At 40.5% G+C, this 20,342-nt stretch overlaps 1 protein-coding gene across 5 annotated transcripts; it reads left to right on the forward strand.

Moving 5' to 3' along the window:
• Positions 1 to 595: 595 nt before the first annotated feature.
• Positions 596 to 12,174, forward strand: tfap2c (transcription factor AP-2 gamma (activating enhancer binding protein 2 gamma)). 5 transcript variants are annotated; one of them, XM_044221751.1, is made up of 9 exons: positions 598 to 752; positions 3,396 to 3,664; positions 4,382 to 4,843; positions 5,279 to 5,330; positions 6,606 to 6,677; positions 7,255 to 7,477; positions 8,762 to 8,880; positions 10,326 to 10,467; positions 10,671 to 12,174. In XM_044221751.1, the coding sequence occupies exons 2-9, from the start codon at positions 3,617 to 3,619 to the stop codon at positions 10,963 to 10,965; spliced, it is 1,413 nt and encodes a 470-aa protein (XP_044077686.1). In that variant the 5' UTR covers positions 598 to 752; positions 3,396 to 3,616; the 3' UTR covers positions 10,966 to 12,174. The 5 variants fall into 5 exon arrangements, with proteins under 5 accessions (XP_044077696.1, XP_044077717.1, XP_044077686.1 ...); XM_044221761.1 differs by lacking the exon at positions 3,396 to 3,664 and having other exon boundaries at positions 596 to 752; XM_044221741.1 differs by lacking the exon at positions 598 to 752 and having other exon boundaries at positions 3,292 to 3,664.
• The last annotated feature ends 8,168 nt before the right edge of the window (positions 12,175 to 20,342 follow it).

Below are 20,342 nucleotides of genomic sequence, written 5' to 3' on the forward strand. Positions count from 1 at the left end.
GAGTTATATCTCCAAATTGTTTGATGAGGCTAGATTTTATGGCAGGTGTCAGGGCTGCAGATCAGAAAGGTGAGGTTATTTTCTCAGAACGAGATATGTAAGCCACATTCTCAACCACATAGCAAAGACACTTTGATCTGTTCATTAGTTTAAGCTAAAGTATTTGGGAGATCAGATAACAAGACCCATTTTAGGCCTTAAAAAGCTTCAGTGGCTTTTGAAAGTAGATTCCTTTGGTCAGCCTGGGGCGATGTAGCTTTGGGGGTGGATTGCATCATCTTGAAATTTCCTCACGTCTTTTTTTAACGTCACCTTTTCTTAAACATTAGCCTGTATGACTTTTTGTTTCTTTTCTTTTCTTTTTTTTTTACTCAACAACAGCAGATAATTATGAAATTAACTATAATTCTATCTCGGCTATAGGTCTAATCCTGTGAGTCGCATATTATTCTAAACGTTGTTTCAAAAAATATAGAATGGTTTCAATATATCTGTGCGGTGCTTTTCTCGCCTTAATCCAGTTTCGTGTGCATGCTGCTTTATACAGGCCCAAAACAGAATAAATGCGGGTATTCATCGAGGATTGTTTTGATTTATCCGGTTCAGGTGTGCTACACGCATGCGCACTGCACGGCCGTCAGGTGAAGTCGGCAATGTAAACCTCTCATGGCTTCACTCATTCGCTGCGTCTCCGTGGGATTGCCGTGACTGGAGCCTTGCAGATGTCTTTACTGGAGAGGATAGACTGGAGGGTGAGTTCACTCGTGTATTCTCCTCTTACAGCTGACTTACTTTAACCCAACCTGCATCATGTTTATCGCTTTTGCTGCTGAGCATTTTCGTTTTATTACTTTCCACCATGATCACCTGTTTGTAATCGCGCAGCGCCGTATGCGCTTTTGAATAACCAGTGATTAATGTCGAGAAGGCCAAGGCTTTATTCTCTCACAAACTTCCAGTAATTTGGTTTGAGGCTACTGGATTACAGACCCGTGGTGCTGTTTATGGTCGAAACTGAAATAGACTTTGAAATAGGCCTTCAATAAAAATAATAGTTAGGCATATATGTTATTTATTATCTTTCATGATTTCTACAAAATAGCACTTTGTATTTATTTATTTAATTATTTTTCATCAAATTATAGAATAGGCTGTATAAGAGAAAAGTCCTGCAGCAACAGAGGGATATCATAAGGAAATCAAATGCAAGTGAAGTCACTATCCTTATCACTGAGTAATGCAAACATGCTCTAATATACAGTATATAACACAATACAGATCATTTACAATATATGAATATAATCTGAATATCACAGTGACCTGTGTAATGGGCTATGCGGTTTTTGTTGGTATTCAGTATAAATAAAAGGTGACATAAATAAAATATGTCAGCCTTAAAATATTGTTTCTTATGTTACGATATATCTATAGCAAACTAATTGAGAAAATCACTAAGCAGAACTCCCTGATTGATTTGTGTGGCATTTTTAATTTGTCCGGGCATGGATCCATTTAATCTTTACACCTGACATCAGCTGAGCTGGTCGTCACTGCAGTCGACTTCCATTTAAAATGACAAGCTGAGCATCAGGATTGTTCAAAACATTACCGTCAGGCCAAGCGTAATTAACTTCTAACTAACGTCTCTTCCAACGTAAAATAGCAAGATAATCCTCAGTCGCCCACGTCCTGTTGTTCCCATTGCACAGCCGATCATCACAGCGTGGGTGCACGGACGCCACAGGCTGTTATCCTGAAAGACAAAGGTCTGTCCAGTAATCTCACAAATTATAATCTGACATTTAGTACAAAATGATACAAAACCAATTAATGAAATGACTCCAAATAATGGACATAGCACAGCGCATAATTTTATGATGAGGAAGGAGAGATTTTATAAATATTGAATTTAAAAGGTTTAGCGGCTAAAATAAAAATATTGACAAAATAATGAATAGTTAGGTTAAATTTTTTTTTTAAAGAAGAAAAAAACAGTCTTGTCCTTACTTTGGGATTTGATGCATATCAAAGCTTCAAAGCCTTGTTTTGGACATTGCAAAGCTCCACCAAAAATGTAAATGAAGTTAAGAAAGACTTGTTTGTTGAGATCCTTTGAGCTTTAGAGGTTTTTGAGAGAATGATGCTGCTAAACCCTTGGGCTTATTGCGGTTTGAAACAAGCATTTAACCACCACTGTGAAACACCGACATTAAAATGTCGGGGTTCGTTTGAATGAATGCCTAGGCATTCAAATCGAAGAGATGCATTATCTTGATATCTTGCTCATTTTGAGTTGGTAAACATGAGCACAAGGATTTAGTCAAGTTGAATGAAATGCATAAAGAACATGCAGAAGGCTATTATTCTACTACACGTCTGATAACAGTAAATGCAAATACCACCACTGCGAATAATAATAATAATAATTATAATGATAATAATAAAACAATGATTATGATCAAAACAGCCTAGTACTTGGCGTGATTAGGTGTAGTTAAATAAACACTTGCAAAATAAAATGATTGATATTGGTATATGCTGACTCTAACATCAGTAATACAATTAATAGGTTTTATTAACCTGAAAAAAACCCTCATCACCACCGCGCTGTGAAAGCAAATGCATTTTTCTGTCATAATAAACAGAACATGTCGCTTCACTTCTAACTAACTGTTAAGAACACCATTCCGAACTCGCAAGAACGGAGCAAGGTGATTGGCCAAGAGGCGTTCCACTGAGTGTCATAACCTCACCATGAGGTACTCAGTAACCTAGCAACCCGTCACTGCAACATTACTTAATCCGAGTTGTGTTGGTTCTGATACAAATTGTATCAGACTCGTAATTAAAGAAAACACTTTTTTTTACTTGATAAGTGAAAATGAGGTGTAATCACTGAAGGGATATTTTAAGAACGATAACTTTGAATCTCTTCGTTAAGCATCGATCTCAGTGAGTCCTCCTACGCATTTAAAAGCCCTGCCTTGGAAACAATGAAGGGCCTTGAGGAGATACAAAACTAACTAGTAGGTGGTGAGCGACTTCAGTCACTGCAAGCCATGAAAATTTGGCTATAGTAAAAGTCCATGGGTTTAAATGTCTGACACTGTACATACGGACAGAATTCTGATTGGATGTTTGTCCCGCCAATCAGCAATATTTTCATTTTCCCTTTTCACTGACATCATCGCGCAGGCTGCCGCCCACTCGGAGCGGCTGTGCAGATATAGTAGGCCTACAGAGCTCATGTGTGAACCAATAAGACTGAACGTCGCTGCTTTGTCCATAAGAGGGAGTCAAGTTTCTTGTATGCACCGTTTTCGCCCACTTCCTACAGAGCACATTGACCGGAGAGCTGGGAAATATTGTTTGACAACGATTATTTTCTCTCATAGTGGCTGTGGAAACTCATATCTGCGGTTGGATAGTCACTCGGTCGGTCAGTTCGCCCTTTCTGCCTCACCCACAGCTTCGCCTCTTCGCCGCAGCTGAAGACCAAGGGGGTTCATGATCACCAGGAAGCTCTTAATTTATTCACACCTGGATTAACTCGCAGGCGGCAATATATTTGTCTTTTATTCCTTTTTGTAACGGGGAGCCTTTTTTCTCTGTCAGAATGTTGTGGAAATTAGCTGACAACGTGAAATACGAGGATGACTGTGAGGTGAGTTTCGACAGAAATGCAAAAAGAGGGAAAAGTTCCTTTTTGATTGACATCGACAAAAGTTTGCCATTCAACTGACAAGAGTGACTTGTTTTGTATCACACGTTAATGATAGTGATAAGATCAGATAAGATAAATGGAGATAAAATGGAAATCTTAAGCACAACAGACGACAGGAGGACAAAAACTGCAAAAAAAAGTCCATTTTGAAAAAAGGTTGAGAGACGCAAGCAACTGTAAAAGCAAGACGCAATTTTTAGAATACATGCATAATAGGCTATTTATTTTTGATACCAACTACAACAGTAATAGACCTAATAATAATGATAATAATATGCTAATACTAATACTACTAATAACAATCATTTCAAAAACGTTTCTTTTCCAAAAGTAGCATGGGCTAATTTAATACGCTACTTTATTATTAATTTGGGTCATTACTAACACATAAGACCATTTTAATATGGTTTCAATGACCAATTTAATTTCGGCTAAATAATAAGATACCTTTTTTTCCCGCTAAACAATAATAATAAACTATACGTTCACATTACATTGTTTGTGAAAATATATTCACGCTCTTCTCTAAGCCTTTATCTTCAGTGGACATCCTGCCAGTGGGTAACAGACACTTGATTCCCTTGAGGGAAAAATGTCACCACTACCTGCTATCTCGCTGTCATCTCTCACAGCTGCCTTCTCTCTTCCGTCCCTCAGGAAAGGCACGACGGCAACAGCAATGGGAACCCCCGGCTGCCTCACCTGCCAGCGGTCAGTCAGCACCTCTACAGCCCGTCTCCCTCCCTCTCACACTCGGCCAGTTCGGACTTCCAGCCCCCGTACTTCCCGCCTCCCTACCAGCCCATCTCCTACCCGCAGTCCAGTGATCCCTACTCCCACCTCGGCGACCCTTTCAACATCAACTCCATACACCAGTCGCCGTCGTCGAACCAGCAGCAGGCGTGGCCCGGCCGTCAGGGCCAGGATGGGCTCGTGGCACACGGGAGGACCGGACTGGCGAGCCAGATCCTGGGCCTGGAGGGAGGCTCGTCCGGGGTGAGGAGGGAAGGGTTCCGCCGGCCGGAGCTGCTGCCCCCACACCCGCACAGCATAGAGTCGTCGGTTATTGGTGATAACATGGGGATGCACGACATGGGGCACGGACTGGAGGATGTTCAAGTGAGTGGATTTGATTGGGATGAATACTTGAAATTACACTTCAGAGGCTAAAGTGTGTGGACGTCGCTGAGGTGTGCGTGCAATAATAGATTTTTAGGAAACCATTCAAGCAGACAATAAAGCTAAAGTTAATTCCATAATTTATTGTATATCAAATAGGAACCTTATTCTGATCACATATGAGATTAAAAAACAACCAAAGGTCACCACTATCAACTCATTAAACATGTCATTTCCACACTGGATTATTACAGCTATATTATTTTTCTTTGTTTTGCATGAAAGAGGCAAAAGAGAGAGATAGTCTTTTGGACAGATGTTGAATATTTTGACAGAAATGAATTTCAGCTATGTCTTTATCATTGGGTCTTTTTTTTTTTCAACAATGCATATGATTGATATGCTTATTGTTGCTTCTGTTCTTTTTTTCAACAGCATGTAGATGACCACAGTATTATTATGGCAGATCAGACAGTCATCAAAAAAGGTGAGTTTACTCCACGTTTATGACTAATCTAATCTTTAGTGCCAAAGGACCACAGTTGTGTTCATTTGAAAAGAAAAGGAAAAATACGTTTGGGAAAATGCTGCCTGGGGTACATGTGCCTTCGTACAAACAAATAATGACACAGTAATTACTGGCAAGGGCTGGAAATTTACTGTAACAGCCATATTTTCTTTTGTCCTCTACATACTTGGAATTGTCATAACAGTTACTTCTATAGTGGCATGTCAGGGCACTCAGTGTGAGAGTACAGCAAAGGAAGAGTCTTGTATTTGTACTTGCACTGCATACACTGATAATCCTCATAGCCATGAAATGCACTTATCTAAGCTTGATATGATCCATAGCCTATTCTGTTGGTGAAGGTGCTTGAATAGATGCCCAGTGGGAAAGAACTGATCCTTTTCAAAAATGACAGGCTATTGACATGACATGAAAATTGAGCAATCTCACAACCTCGGTGTTGACTGTGAGAGAGGAGGAAAGCTTTGGATCATCTCTAGGCTGGTTAAGCTTGCAATTGCAGCTCTTTTCAGTCCACATTAACAGGAAATTATGAGTTGATCTTGAAGCAGTGTTTGGCTCTGCTGAACCAGCTTTTGACGGGGTGTGGCATTAGGCTTGCATGTGAAGGACAGTTTAGTAATTTGTTGGGACATGAACTGTTTTGAGGGAGAACTTATTCCCGCTGTTTTATCATCAGGGCTCCATTATACAGACTTTGAGTCAGAGAAAGATCAGCCTGAGCAACATTATTCTACAGCTTAGCTTTCCACATTTATTCAAACCATACACAGGCAGATAGATAGATAGATAGATAGATAGATAGATAGATAGATAGATAGATAGATAGATAGATAGATAGATAGATAGATAGATAGATAGATAGATAGATAGCGCTAATTTAGTGTCTCATTATCATGCCTGACCAATATCATAGTGGTGTGGTTAAGTCGATGGCATCTATGCAATATTTTACAGTGAATACAGTGTTATTTTTTCAAAAGCATAATAGCAAAAAGTTTTACAATATTACAATGAATAGTTACAAGCAGAAAGCCATTTGGACGGCACAATAAACCAGCCAGCCTCCATTTGTTACGGAAATCAATGATGGCTCATTATATTGTTCCCATGCTCAAGGGCACGCTATGGGCAATCTAGGTTTTCCACTTGTAAACAATGGCATGTCATTACCAGCCATGTGCCCCAGAGGAGCCTTAAAGTACTCATGTGACTCTGTGATTTTTGTCTCAGTATTAGGACTACGAGGTGGCAGGAACCTTGATCGCTTACAGAGGACTTATTATCAGGGGGGCATTCTTGCGGGTGAGGATGAAGATAGCTATGTTTTGTAGTGTGCTGTACTGTTTTGTTTGTCCGATGCCTGTCAGTGCTATTGTGGGGGGTTAAAATTTCGTCTAAATTTAGAACCAGCAAAAAACACACAATATCTAGAATAACTAGAGCCTGTGAGTCCAAATGATAAACAGTACTGAGGTGCATCTGTGGCTTAGATGAGAGGCAGTCTGTATGTGTGTACCTGTTTGTGGATGGTGTTTGGCGTGAGGGCATTTTAGCTATTTAACCATCAGGCATCCAATGTTTGGAAAACAACACAATATTTCAAAAGTCTTCAGCAGTTGTCTCTTGTATAGTTTTCTACAGCAGACACTGGTTTTCTCAGTCGTGCAGAGCTGCATACACACTCTTCCTTGTGATTACGTACAAGAAAACACAGATTCTCTGTTGCATAGAAGGGATTATGATGATTAGAGCTTATGTACATACACAGGAAAAGTGCATATATAAACAAAATCTATTGTACAACTAGAATCTTTTTTCTTTTCTTTTGTGCTGGTTCACTCTTTAGCTTATCCACATTTTTTCCCCTCTCGCTCTCCAGGGCCTGTCACCCTACCCAAAGGCAACGCGCTGGGTCTTCCTTTCCAGAAAGAGTCCCTGCTGGGCATGGTATCAAACCCAACAGAGGTGTTCTGCTCCGTACCGGGCCGTCTTTCCTTGCTGAGTTCCACATCCAAGTACAAGGTTACAGTGGCCGAGGTCCAGAGACGTCTCTCACCCCCTGAGTGCCTCAATGCATCGCTCCTGGGAGGGGTTTTACGCAGGTCAGAGCTCAGACTCATTCAATATGACAGCAGGCTGGATTTAAAAGTATTTCTCTGTTGTTGTTATTTGTAAATCTTCAACATAACACAGGAATACAGTAGCGCTGAAATTAAGGGTTACTAACCCAAACATAATTAATTTCCTTGGTTTTTATCAATACTTCTGCAAGCTGTTGATAAAGTTGTTGATTGTCTCAGATATAAATAATTATCAAACTGAGGAGTTCTAGCTCTAATCATCTGTAGATTAAAGCTCATCAGCCCATGGGAAAGGCTTTTCTAAAAGCACAGCTTGGCTCAGTTGCTCTGGCTCATCAGTTTTTTGCGTAAGGTTCGTGACATTCTTTGTGTGGTCTGCAATTTTGGTTCTCTGCTTCCTCTGAGGATAGGTTACATCAACACAATCTAAAGACTCTGTGGATGTGTTTTTGTTTGTGTGTTTGTCAGGGGTTGCAGCAGGGGTAGGTTTATCTAGAGCAGAGCAGTTGACCTTATGGCACACATTATATGATAGTGTGGCAGTCTGTTGAGGGACTGCGAGGTTACAGTATGTACTCAACACCCCTGACCGGAGCATTTTGTGCTTGGAGTGCACGTTTGCCACTTCCCATGTGTCTGTGTTAATGCTGACATGCACACACATGCACAATCACAGACATTTTAAGTAGTAATAGGAGGGGGATCGTTAGCAGAGGGACAGGGGGGAGAAGGGGATGAAGGGGTGGGAGCACACATACACACATGCCTCCCTGAAGATGCCCCCTCTCTCACTCGCCATGGAGAGGGAGAGCTTGCCCGCAAGTCATGCGGAAAACTGAATCGGCCATGGCAAGTGGGGAGTTTAAGTGTTTCTGCAAACGCGCGTATGAGGGATTTCTCTGCTACGCTTTTGCGCTGAGTGGAGGCATCAATTGTGTCAGTGTTTTTTGGGGTCAGAAGAGCCTGTTTGTGTGATTTATTTGTTATCAAGAGTGCGCAATGAGACCTTCTGCAGCAGTGAGTGCAACGCCTCCTCTGACAGGCTATTTCTGCACTATGTTCTGCAATCTCTTGCTCTTCAGAGAAAGCACAATAATCATACAAATCTATTCTGTTTGCTCCTTCTAATTTGTGGGTTAAATGTCCTTAAGCAGATACTAATCGAAGGAAAATAATCGTGATAATGTGTGAAAAGATTGGCAAATGCCATGTTAATTGTGTGAAAAAAGTTGTAATCTTGCATCAGAATTACTTCACAGTTGTAGATTTTTTTCACAGATGTATTTTTTTGTTTTCCTTCTGCAGAGCCAAGTCCAAAAATGGAGGTCGTTCTCTGAGAGAAAAGCTGGATAAGATTGGACTCAACCTGCCTGCTGGAAGAAGGAAGGCAGCCAATGTCACTCTACTTACCTCACTAGTAGAAGGTATGACATGTCACTCAGTAGTGCATAGCACCTTCTCAGATGTAATTGCTGTTTGCAGCAGCTGGAATGTCGCTCTGATAGTGTGAGAATGTCAATCTCATTCAGTATGTGTGTTTTAAGAACCGTACAGTATCATAAGCCGTTTTCTAAACACCATTCATTGTTGAAATTCTCCATTATATAAATACAACGTGAATGGCGCAAAGTTTTCTTTATTGAAGAACTTTGTTACATTTGCCAGGCTTTCAGTTGCACAGATTAGTTGTCCTTTTGTTCCCATGGTGATTCTATCCATTTAGCCAAAATCAAAGCGACTTAGCTGATGTTTGAATGCAAGCTGGTTGTCATGAGCAATCAGAAAAGACCTGATATAATCCTTTTCAACTCAGTCTTTGATATTTTCAGGTTAGTGAGTGTCTGCATAACACTAATGGAGCAGCAGAAACCTTACAAAACATTTCAGCAACAGTTGTTTCACTGGTACCATTGTATTATTTTGCATTAGACTGTACACAGTAAGCTATACATTGTCTGATATATTCTTCCTTTAAATGTCTGCATGTCTTAAATGGCCACAGACCTTCAGGCATTTAATGTCTGGGAGTTATGTAGTTCTAGTGATGATACAACACCTTCATCTTCCCTTGTCAATGCCTTGAATGCTAAAACAACATCCTCAGTCATACCTTAGCCAGACAGTGATGATTCGCCGTAAAACACGTTATCACTTTAATCACATCTACCTGCCGCGGGCTAAGGTAGAATATTTTTTGCTCCCTACATGCCTAATTTTCATAAATGGGCTGATGATTCTGTGCAGGAGAATGACTTGAGGCTTGTGTTATTTAGAGACCTTCAAAGCTGAATTAAGCCTTGTTATCTTGTGTGCAGCTCGCCAGGAGGGCCTGCTGACCTTAAAGCTTGTGCTTCTTAATAGCTGCCCGTGTCCTCAAGTGATGTGCGTATCTATCAATAAGTGGTGCTGTTGGTGCTGTGGGCACTCTCTGCTAGCATCTATCCACATAAGCCCATTATGACCATGCAAGTCACACCACCCTCAAGACGGAAATATATTCATCTCACTAGCTCCTTTTCCCCCAAGCTAGAAGACTGAGCACAGCTGATTATTCTGTAGTTCAACTGCTTCACTTCATGTGCCTTGATGCTTGTGTGTATCAGGTCCAAAACGGGGCTGCCAGCATAATGCTCTAAATCGATACATTTGCTGAGGCCGCTGAGCTTACCATTTGATCTTTGCCCAGTGTGTCAGAGGACATCCAGTGATAATGACTGTGTAAATAATAATAAACTTTATTCTTTCATAAATATACAGTCTTGGTTTGAGACCAAGAGCCAAATGTCAACTTGAGTGGTGTCTTAGACTTGGTTTTAGATGTGACTTATTCTTTTCTCTTACAAGGTTTGTTTTCTTCTTCTTCTCTTAGGTGAAGCTGTTCATTTAGCAAGAGACTTTGGTTACGTGTGTGAGACAGAGTTCCCTGCAAAGGCAATTGCTGAGTATCTGGGCAGGCCGCACGTGGAACGTAACGAGGTTAACTCTCGCAAGAACATGCTCCTTGCTGCCAAGTAAGTGTCTTGTCTGGATCATTGCCTTTAATTTGTAAAGAAATACACCTCTAGCAAAGTAGGATGTAGCCAACTGACATATCAAGAATGCTTTTGCAGATTGAATTTCCTGCAGACTTTGTTCTCAGATCACAATGAAACAGTAAATGTAGTTAATTTAAGTATTTCCCTCTTCCTAAATCATTCTGGTTTTCTACCTGCAGGCAGATCTGCAAGGAGTTCACCGACCTGCTTACTCAGGACCGTTCACCTCTGGGAAACTCTCGGCCGGCCCCCATCATGGAGCCTGGAATCCAGGGCTGCCTGACCCACTTCAGCCTCATCACTCATGGCTTTGGCTCTCCGGCCATCTGCGCCGCCATGACCTCGCTTCAGAACTACCTGAACGAGGCGCTCAAACAAGTGGACAAGATGTACCTGAGCTCTGGTAGTGACACCCAGGGCTCCTCAGACAGTGGAAGCAAATCTACTGACAAAATGGACAAGCACAGGAAATGAGAGCTCAAAGGAGAATCCTTATGAACTTGAGAACCTCTGAGTCCCTTAATCTTGCTGCCCTGTCTGCTCTTTTTGGACTTTTTTAAAATCAATATTGATTGATAAGTATTGTCATTTTGAGAGCTGAATTTGTGTGTGTGTGTGTGTGTGTGTGTGTGTGTGTGTGTGTGTGTGTGTACTCGCACTGTTAAATTTATATCATATTTTTTGGGAAGTTGATGATTCTAAGAACTTGTCACAGCTGGCTACAAATCAGTCTGTGTTGGCACCTATAGTGAACTGGTCCTAATGGGAGCCCACCTTGTGAGGGGTGATACACACTATATCATACTAACCACTATGCAGTTCCATACAGTTGCCAATGTGCTGATGCTACAACCATGGGACCTGTACTCTGTTGACAAGAGGAGGAAAAGAACTGTGGCTGTGATTTCCCCTCAGCCCCCACCCCCATCTGTCTGGAGGCAAATCCACTGATTTCCTGTGTCTCAATGGACTTGCAAAGGACAATTTTTTTATATGAGAAAGAGAGAAGAAAATCCGCTTCATTTTTTGTGCTTGATTTGTACAACCACTTCAAAATGGCTCCAGTGTTATTGTGCTTTGTTCATGAGAGATGATTTGAATCTTATGTAGGCCTGAATGAGAAAAGACACATTTTGGTTTGTCAGTCTGTGTTTGGTCAGAAACCAGAGACTTTAAAGCCTCTTCAGTGTTCATGTGGATTACAGGCATAGCAATGCTTCCATTGTTACTCTATCTTTTAAACCTGGCAGCAGAACACGTTATTTTGTGTTAGGTAGTCATCATTCTTAATATTTAAAAACCTCAAGTTACCATCAACCTACCAACCAGTTCAGTCCTGCCAGAGTGTATGTATGTTGTGAGAATGTGCGTAAATGTATATATTTCTTTCTTTAAAAATGTTTTAATTAGACATTAAATTCCAAACATAGAATTTTATCCAGTGTCTTGTCCTGGATGTAAATATTTTCTAATTTATGTTGTAATTTAATGGGCTCGTGTAAATAATGGTATCATTCTGGTGTATGGTTTCACTTTTTATGATGATGTGTTAAACTTTTATAAATGGGTTAGTTTTTTATCGAGTAGAGGTTAGGAAGTGGGCATGATATACTTTTTTGAAAATATGTTAAAAAAAGTTTTAAAGTTTCAGGAAAAATAAAAAAAATAAAATGAAAGACTCAAGCCTGATTCAGTGAGTCAGTGATGTTGCCTTGGCCACGCAAACACACACATACACACACTTTTTTTTTTGCACTATTGTTCTGCAGCTTGTTTTTCAGCAGTATTTCACACATGATGGTTAAGTCATGTGTTGGAAGATTTCCCTATTAATAAACAGCAAAGAAAAAAAAATCCCCAAACTAATGGGAACAGTAGCCATCATTATTTGCTCTCACTTAGCTTCACAAATGGGTTGTGTGGCTCAGCGAAGGCACAGAGTTCAGCAGTACATCATGTGATGAACAAAGATGCACAGCTGAGAGCAGACAAATGGCTTGTTTATGTTTAAACTTAGAAAACTATTGACACATACTGAATAGAGTCCATCACTTAACATCCTCTTAACTTCCCAAGCGTGCTGTAGTGTGTCTCCTATTTACTGATATTTCCTCTTTCTTTTCTATTTCCCGTGTTTGGAGCGGGTGTGCTCCCACGTGAAGCGTTGTTCTGCTTTTAGTTTCAAGGTGTATTTCATCTATGGAAATGTGTGCTACAAGTCCCACACTGCAGATGACAATTCCTTTGATGTCTGTGAGAAAAAGAAGTGGTGCAAAACTTCACATGGGATTTACATGGCACAAGGTTGCTTAATCATCACTCTCTTAACTGGTCCTTGCTGATTCATCTGGTCTGTGTGTTTATTTGTTTCAGGAGCTTACTCCTGAAGTGTCTGAGTCATACCAACACCAAACCAGTGCTGATTGAAACAAAACACATTTGTGCATTAACACATACGGACACATAGCCGGATTTATGAGTAGTATCAACTGTATTTGTACCGACATTTCTCCTCATATGTGCTGCATTAGCCGTATATCCTGCTTTGGAGGTCAGTAGGTAAAACGAGTGTTTCACAACGACCAAGCTACATGTTAGAGAGGCAGCAGCAGCAGCAGCAGTGTGCCATACCTAGCAGTTAAACAAGTATCAGCCTCTCCCCTCAGAACCTGTTTAACCAGACCTGTCAACCTCGTGGCTCACTGCCCTCACAGCGGTTGACTTTAACTGCCTTCAGTTACTCGTGTTAGCTTGTACGCTTAGCCCTGAGAGAGTAGATAATGGGAGGAGGAGGTGGTATAAAAGGAGAGGGAGGTAGTGGTGAAGGCTGATGGAGGGAGAAAGAGGAGGTGGATTTTGAGTGTCTTTGATGACCGGTTGAACACGGTTGAGACAACATCTCCCTGTGTCTGAGGTTTTGATTGGAGATTATTCACCCTGTCCCTTGTCTCTCAGCGTCACATTGCAGGGCTTTTGTTTTGGCAGCCACAAGCTACTAAACACACGCATGTCCCATTCACTTTCCTCACCTTTATTGTCAGCGGAGGAGATCCCCTCTGAGCAAGTGTGCTGAGGTAGAGCTTGTCAGATGAGTATCTAGTGTCCAATCTAAAGTTGGACACGGATGACCGTCATTTTTTGCAGTTTTTGTTGTCAAGGTAATCCGGGTATACAAGAGTGGTTAAAAATGTATGAAGTGTAAAAACATGCCTGTGATTAAACAGCCACATCCTACCAGAAAATGATCATGCTTTTAATCAGACCACAATGCACCTGTTTAATATGTGTCATTCCTTATTACATGTTTTCCAAAACACAACATGGTAACTGGTCAAACATTTTCCTCTCAACTGTGAGACAGTGTGAGTAATTTACCTCTGACACGCCTGATAAAGCTGTGAAAAGGAGGCGAGCATAGACTTGTTGAGCTTACCTGTTACCTTTGCTTCTTCTTCTTTAATGAAAAAAAGGAACTATTAAGGAACTTTTATTTTCAGAGGTTATATCTGATGTGCTAATAATCTTTTGATGTCATTAGGATGCCCAGGGCTACTTGTCAACTCCAGATTCACTGAATTGTAGTCGTATTTCATGCCAGCTCTGACTGAACGACCTTTCTACTGTATGTAGGTCACAGCACGTCACATGACAAAGCTTTCAGGAAAGAGGAAAAATGCAGCAAAAAGTAGAAACTTGATTTATATTTTATTTTTTAAACTTTCATTTCAATCTGACTGGATTCCATTTTTAACATTTTTTTTAAATTACTTTTAGCGGTGAAATGACAGCAGTTCAATGACATTTGTACAAATCAAGAGGGAAGGACATCAAGACAGAGAAAGTTATGTATCAGTTTCTCATAACAATCTGAAATCTATTAATTATATATATTAACTTCAATACACCCCCTGACTGTTACAAATTTCACAACATTTTGCCCAACATGTTCCCAGATACTTAGCACTTTCACCCCTTCCATTTAGTCCAACCACTTCCCTTCAACAACTGCCTTTGAAATCTGTTGTACATTAAGGCTCATTTGCAGTCAGACTAATCGCTTGGTTGCAGTTCCCAACCACTGAAACCACTTTATGAGTTAAACCATAGTCTTAACATCCCATGTCACAAGCGACAAGTCATACCGACAACAGTAGATTCTCATGTGTAAAACAGGAGTTGAAAAGTCAAGTCATTCCCAGGTCAGTAAATACAGGAAGCAGATGATCAACTGAATTCAAAATATGTGTCTTTCATTTGGAGAAAAAAGAGGAGTAATCTGATCTCCAGATAATGAAAGTGAAGAAGAGATGATTGCAACTTTATTGGCGCAAACCAATAAAAGATTCAGCGTGGACTGCATCTTCATCAGTGGAGGTAAAATACTAGAATATCATATTCAAGAAGTACCTTTACTTGACTTAAATATTATCCAGATAGACGTAAAATTACTTGTGATGAAAATCAAATTAGAGCAGGAGACTGGCCTGTTCTCTCAGGGAAAATTGCGAGAGAGAGAACTGAGAGAGAGCCTGGGGAGGGGCGTAATATTCTTTGAAAAAACTCAGAATTTTGGAAAATAAACGTGTAAATTTACAAGAAAAAACTTGGATATTCTCTAAGATTACACAGATGACACAATAAAAAAACATACAGTAACTAACTAACTAACTAACTAACTAACTAACTAACTATATCCCTTTAAAAACAAAAGTTACAAAGTGCTTTTCAGGAAGAATCCAATGGGACAGGGGGAGATAAAAGAGACAGAGAAGACAATATATAAAAAGAAGCAGAATTCAGTACCACCAAACAAAGAGAAAGCCAAAGAAAACAAATTTGTTTTAAGAGGCTTTTCAAAGATGTGCACACAGTTGGCTTCTCTGTTACTTGTACATCTTCTCCAGACCTAACTGCACAACAAGGAATGCAATACAGGGGAATTGGCCATTTCAATTTGGCAGAAAGAGGAAAATGCAATTAATAGTCACATTTTATAGCTTTACTAGATTTATGTTGGTTCTAGTGTTTGCTTGTTGTTTTGAGGAATGTTTGAGTCGTGTCTACTCACAGCGTGACTCGCTCCTGTGTGGCATTACACTAACACACCTGGAATTACAGTGAGTGAACTGTGATGGTATTTGCCCGCTGTGCTGTATTTTACAGCAGTCAGAGAACATGGGGAATTAGATTTTGTCTGGAGGATACTGTCAGCCTTACATATGTTCACTGTGAAATGGTTGTTATAGCATCCTGACAAACCTTTCAGTATTCCTGTCCAATTCAGTGATGCTCACCAAAGTGGTCACCACCTTTTGTTTATGAGAGAACTATTTAGAGATGAGGGAAAAGAAGTTCAAACTAAATTAAATGAAAAACCCTCCTGATTGCTCCATAACAGGCCACCTGGGCTAATAATTGTTGCCATTTCAAAAGTAGCTTAGTACAATAACTTATAATACATCTGGTGACAGAATTTGAGCTCTAAATTGACTCTGATGAAGACAATGTTGCACTAATGACGTTAAATAAGACACAACTGTTTCATTCATATAATCAGTGGAATCATTTAAAGACATTACAATATCACCACTCAGAGCTGAGAGTATTGTATTTCTGAGTGTGTTTGTGTGTGTGGAGGTTGGGGGTGGGGTGGTGGCTGTGAGAGGAACGTAGTTCAATAATGAGAGCATTAGGCAACTATGGTAGGGGGTGAGCTGAGTATGTGTGAGTGTATGTATGTGTGTGTCTGGGTGGGTTGCGGCTTAATCCCTGAGGAAAATGTGGAAGAAATTAATCTAAATTACAAGGATGAGGCTAGTCTGGAGTCTGGGTCTGGAAGGGCTACAGAGAGAAGGGAAAGAGGGTGAGACAGGGGAGGAAGAGAGGAAACAGCCATTACTCCTGTCCTTTTCTGTATTTTGGTCACCGTTGTCTTTTTTTCTTTTCTTTTCCCTCATCCTGTGGGAATGAGGTGGCCTGTCCTCCCTCTTTGGCTTGCCACCCAGACACCCCTCCTTCACATGCTCACGCATAGGCCTCTTACCAATTAGTCAGCAGTGTAGCTGCTGCTGGCGTGGACAGGACTGTAGAGACCACTCAATCCTTGCTCTCCTCCCTGTGCGCTCTTCTCACAGACAACAGATGTCTTGGTTTCTCAGGGAACATGCGTCTCTTTGCTGGCCTCTTGCAGCCTTTGTTACAAAATAAAAATCCTTCATCCCAGAACTCTTAGCTAACTGGAAAGAGATTAGCCGTTGAGGAGGCCAAGATATTCTCCAACACATACATACAAGCTCATTCGCACACAAACACAGTCCAACACCAGTAAGAGCCCCTTCTTCTTTCTTATTTACCCTGACACAAAAACAGATAAATTACACAGGATTTTTGCCGCCGCTGATCTATCTAATGAAAAGCATCTGGCGTCTCCCCCTGCTAACCAACATACAAGCAAGGCTTGTTCACCTAGGCCTGAGCACAGTAATGGGAACAAGCTGTTTGGTCAACAAACAGGCCTGTAAACACAAAATGTATTGTGCTTTACACACAGAAAGCACTCTTTACTGGTTTACCAGAGTCAGAAATCATGAGGATATGGGTACAACAACAAAAGATTACATACGTAGTGTCACCGGTCAAGGTTTAGCACAAATAAAAGTTAAGTCCAACGTGGATCAATAGAAAACGGATAAGTCTTGAAAAGTAACATTTGTTGCCTATTATTGTTACTGTTAACAGGATTATGGATTAGCAGGGATTATTGATCTGTCTGTGTCTCACTGTTCATCAGTTCTTTGTCTCATCATTGGCCCACACATGGCTGATTCCCAAGCCCAGTGAATGGTGCCTGTGACTGCATGGCTAAAGTAGTGGTTAATTCCACAGTAATGGCCACGTCATATTGGTTAAGCATTACAGACAGTTTCTCAGAATCCACCTGCTGCCATTATAGTGTTGTTCTCACACATGATCAGATGGCTTCTTAATGTTAAAGGGACAGCTCACCCCAAAATCAAAAATATATATTTTCCATATTATATTATATCATATATATTTCCACATATTTTTCTTACCTGTAGTGCTATTTGTCCATCTAGATTATTTGGGGGATATTGGCCGTAGAAATGTCTGCATTTTTGGAATATAATGGGACCATATGGCACTCAGCTTGTGGTGGCAAAAAAATAAATTTGAAAAACTCAACAGCAACGTCTTTTTCCAGAAATCATGACCCAGTTACTCAAGATAATCCACAGACCTTGTTGTGAGCAGTTTCATGTAGGAATTATCGGTAGAAAGAATGTAGTTCCTTCATTAAAATGCTTTTTTTGTTATAAGAGTGTCATGCATACTGTGTACACATTACATGCTATTGCTTGGAAAGCACAAAAACACAAGACTTGACTGTAACTACGTCAAAATCAACACGCATGTTGGACCACTTCAGTCATCCTCTGCTTGGTGAACTTACATCTCTTCCACACAGCTCATGATGCATCATTTCCTACTGTATGTCATCAGGCTGGACAGTCCTATGTGGCTCCACAGCTCTGCAGAGTGAACACCTTGAAATTGCGCACAATGACCTCAGTCAACACTCAACATCTTATGATTCTTCAAACAACAATCAGAAGCACCCAACAACAACTCGGGTCTTGTTTTATTCAGCTGTACATGATGAGGGGAAACATTTAAAACTGGAGAAAATGAGTTGTTACAACCAGGGAGATGGGGCATCGAGCATACACGTGTATGTGTTTGTGTGGTGTCCTCACTTCAGAGCAGGAATGCCCATAGGCAGGCACCAGCCTTTATGGTTCAGCTAAAGGTAAAGCTCATTACTCTGGCCGGCAGTCCCTAACCAGCTGTACTGCATGGTTTAAGCTTTGGCCTCAAGCACTTTGACTTTCCACTAATAAAGATAGCAGAGCAGAAGAGAAACATGTAGAAATGTGGGGGTGGGGGTGGAGTGGTGGTGGCAAAAGCAAAGACAAAAACAGAAGTTAAAAACAAAAAACAGATAAAATGAAAGGCAGATAGGCAGAGAGAGGATGAGAGATGGTACTTGTAAAAAATCTTTAAAAGTCAGAAACTATCCAAGTTAGAGGGCAAAAATCCAACATGGTAAGGTGCATTTTGAGGTAGGAAATAGCCAAATGAAAAGATACATATCTGCCAAAGCAAGAGAAAATAGTAAACATGTGAAGCCAAAGCTGCTTTGAATGGATTTCTTTGAAAGCAAATGCTTCCAGTATGGAGTGAATCATTGTAAAACCACATTCATTTCCTGCCTGTGTTTATCCAAAGAGGGATGAGATACAAAGCTGTCCAGACTTGTTTGCAGTGTGCAGAATAGTGTACAGAGAGGGAGATGCGCTCATCTTAGACAGGGAAAGGCCATACTTAAGCAACTTGTAGGAACAGTAGTTGGAGAGCCTCATGGCTACTAGATAAAAAATGAATGGATGGCAACAAGCAGCTTTCAATCCAGGCTTTAACTCTTAGAATTTAAGAAAAGTCATTTCACCAAACCAGTCATTTACAACCAAAATTAAAGAATATAACAAAGGATTGCAATGGACTTTTTTCTTCCTAAATTTGAATGAATCTCTCATGAATGATTTAATCAAAGACAGAGAGCTGTTTTCTCCTTTCCTCCCTCTGCTTATTCCTTCCCTCCCAGCAATTTATCCAGCCCATGTTTGGCATATGGCAGCCACAGACTTGCATGCCTCAATTATGTTGGACGCTATTGTGTTGGAGGGAGGGAGAGAAAGGGAGTGATGTTACAGTACCTACCCGTGGCATGCGGCCACAACGCAGGTTTTGCATAAAGAGGGAAGATGGTGATGAAAGGTGTCAGTGTCCACTGTCAGATAGGCGTACCTTCTCTTTAAATAACAGAAAGAGAGAGACAGAGAGAGGAAGAAAGTGAAACAGCAGAGCTTTTTTCTGCTGTGGTTTTAGTTAAGAGACATACGGTATAAAGGATGCAGAAAGAATTTAACTTTCTGATATTGGTCCACAAAAGTGAAAATAAACTATTCAAATCAGTTCAGCAGTTGTGATGATCTTTTTTTTTAATTTGATGTGGAGAAAGGAGGGATTAAACAAACAGAAAAATGTTACAAGCCATGCATGTTGGATTGAGGAAAAGAGGCATATGCTAATATCTGGATGTGGAACTGGCATGAATGAAACTGATGTCTCCAGGCTGTATTTGTGTAAAGTGTAGAGTATGCGTGTGTGTAAATCAGGCAAACACACATTTGAATAAAATTTCTAATGTTTGAACTAGCTGAGATGTGATTGTTTTATATGTTTGAACAGTGTTAGAAATTGGTTAATCAATTCACTCCAAACATAATTATTCAAAAAGCACAGAAAGCATTCGGTGTCTATTCTGCTTAGTTATGCATTTTGTGTTCCTGTGTTTACGTACGGTAGCTTGTGTGTGTATGTGTGTGTGTGACGGAGAGAGTGAGTGAGTAAGTGAGTGAGTGAGTGAGTGAGAGCATCATAAGTGTGTGTTTGTGTGTACCCTAACATGCACCTGCCTATCCAGGATATAAAAAAAGAGAAGAAGCTAAATGAGCGTGACTGCCATGGACAACGTTTCTGCTGATGCAACCACTGCTGGATAAACTCAAAGGAACAAAAACAGGAACATAAAGAACACAAGGGAGAAAGAGAGAGAGAGATCCCAGATGTCAGTGATATGAGGGCGATAAAGCTCATATCTCAGCATGTTTACACTCAGAGAACTGCTGCTGTATACTATCTGATTGTTTTGTGAGAAACAGAGCTGTCACACTTATCAAGACAGTCCTTTTTCATCATTCAAACCAACA

Source organism: Siniperca chuatsi, linkage group LG2 (genome assembly GCF_020085105.1).
Source record: "Siniperca chuatsi isolate FFG_IHB_CAS linkage group LG2, ASM2008510v1, whole genome shotgun sequence".
Classification (NCBI taxonomy): Eukaryota; Metazoa; Chordata; class Actinopteri; order Centrarchiformes; family Sinipercidae; genus Siniperca; species Siniperca chuatsi.

What these genes read in the sequence shown, in the direction of transcription:
- tfap2c (XM_044221751.1), top strand. Translation starts at nt 3,617, where the DNA reads ATGTTGTGGAAATTAGCTGACAACGTGAAATACGAGGATGACTGTGAG. An exon ending in ACGGACTGGAGGATGTTCAA is followed by an intron (nt 4,844 to 5,278) that starts GTGAGTGGATTT and finishes TTTTTTCAACAG; the next exon opens with CATGTAGATGACCACAGTAT. An exon ending in CTGGGAGGGGTTTTACGCAG is followed by an intron (nt 7,478 to 8,761) that starts GTCAGAGCTCAG and finishes TTCCTTCTGCAG; the next exon opens with AGCCAAGTCCAAAAATGGAG.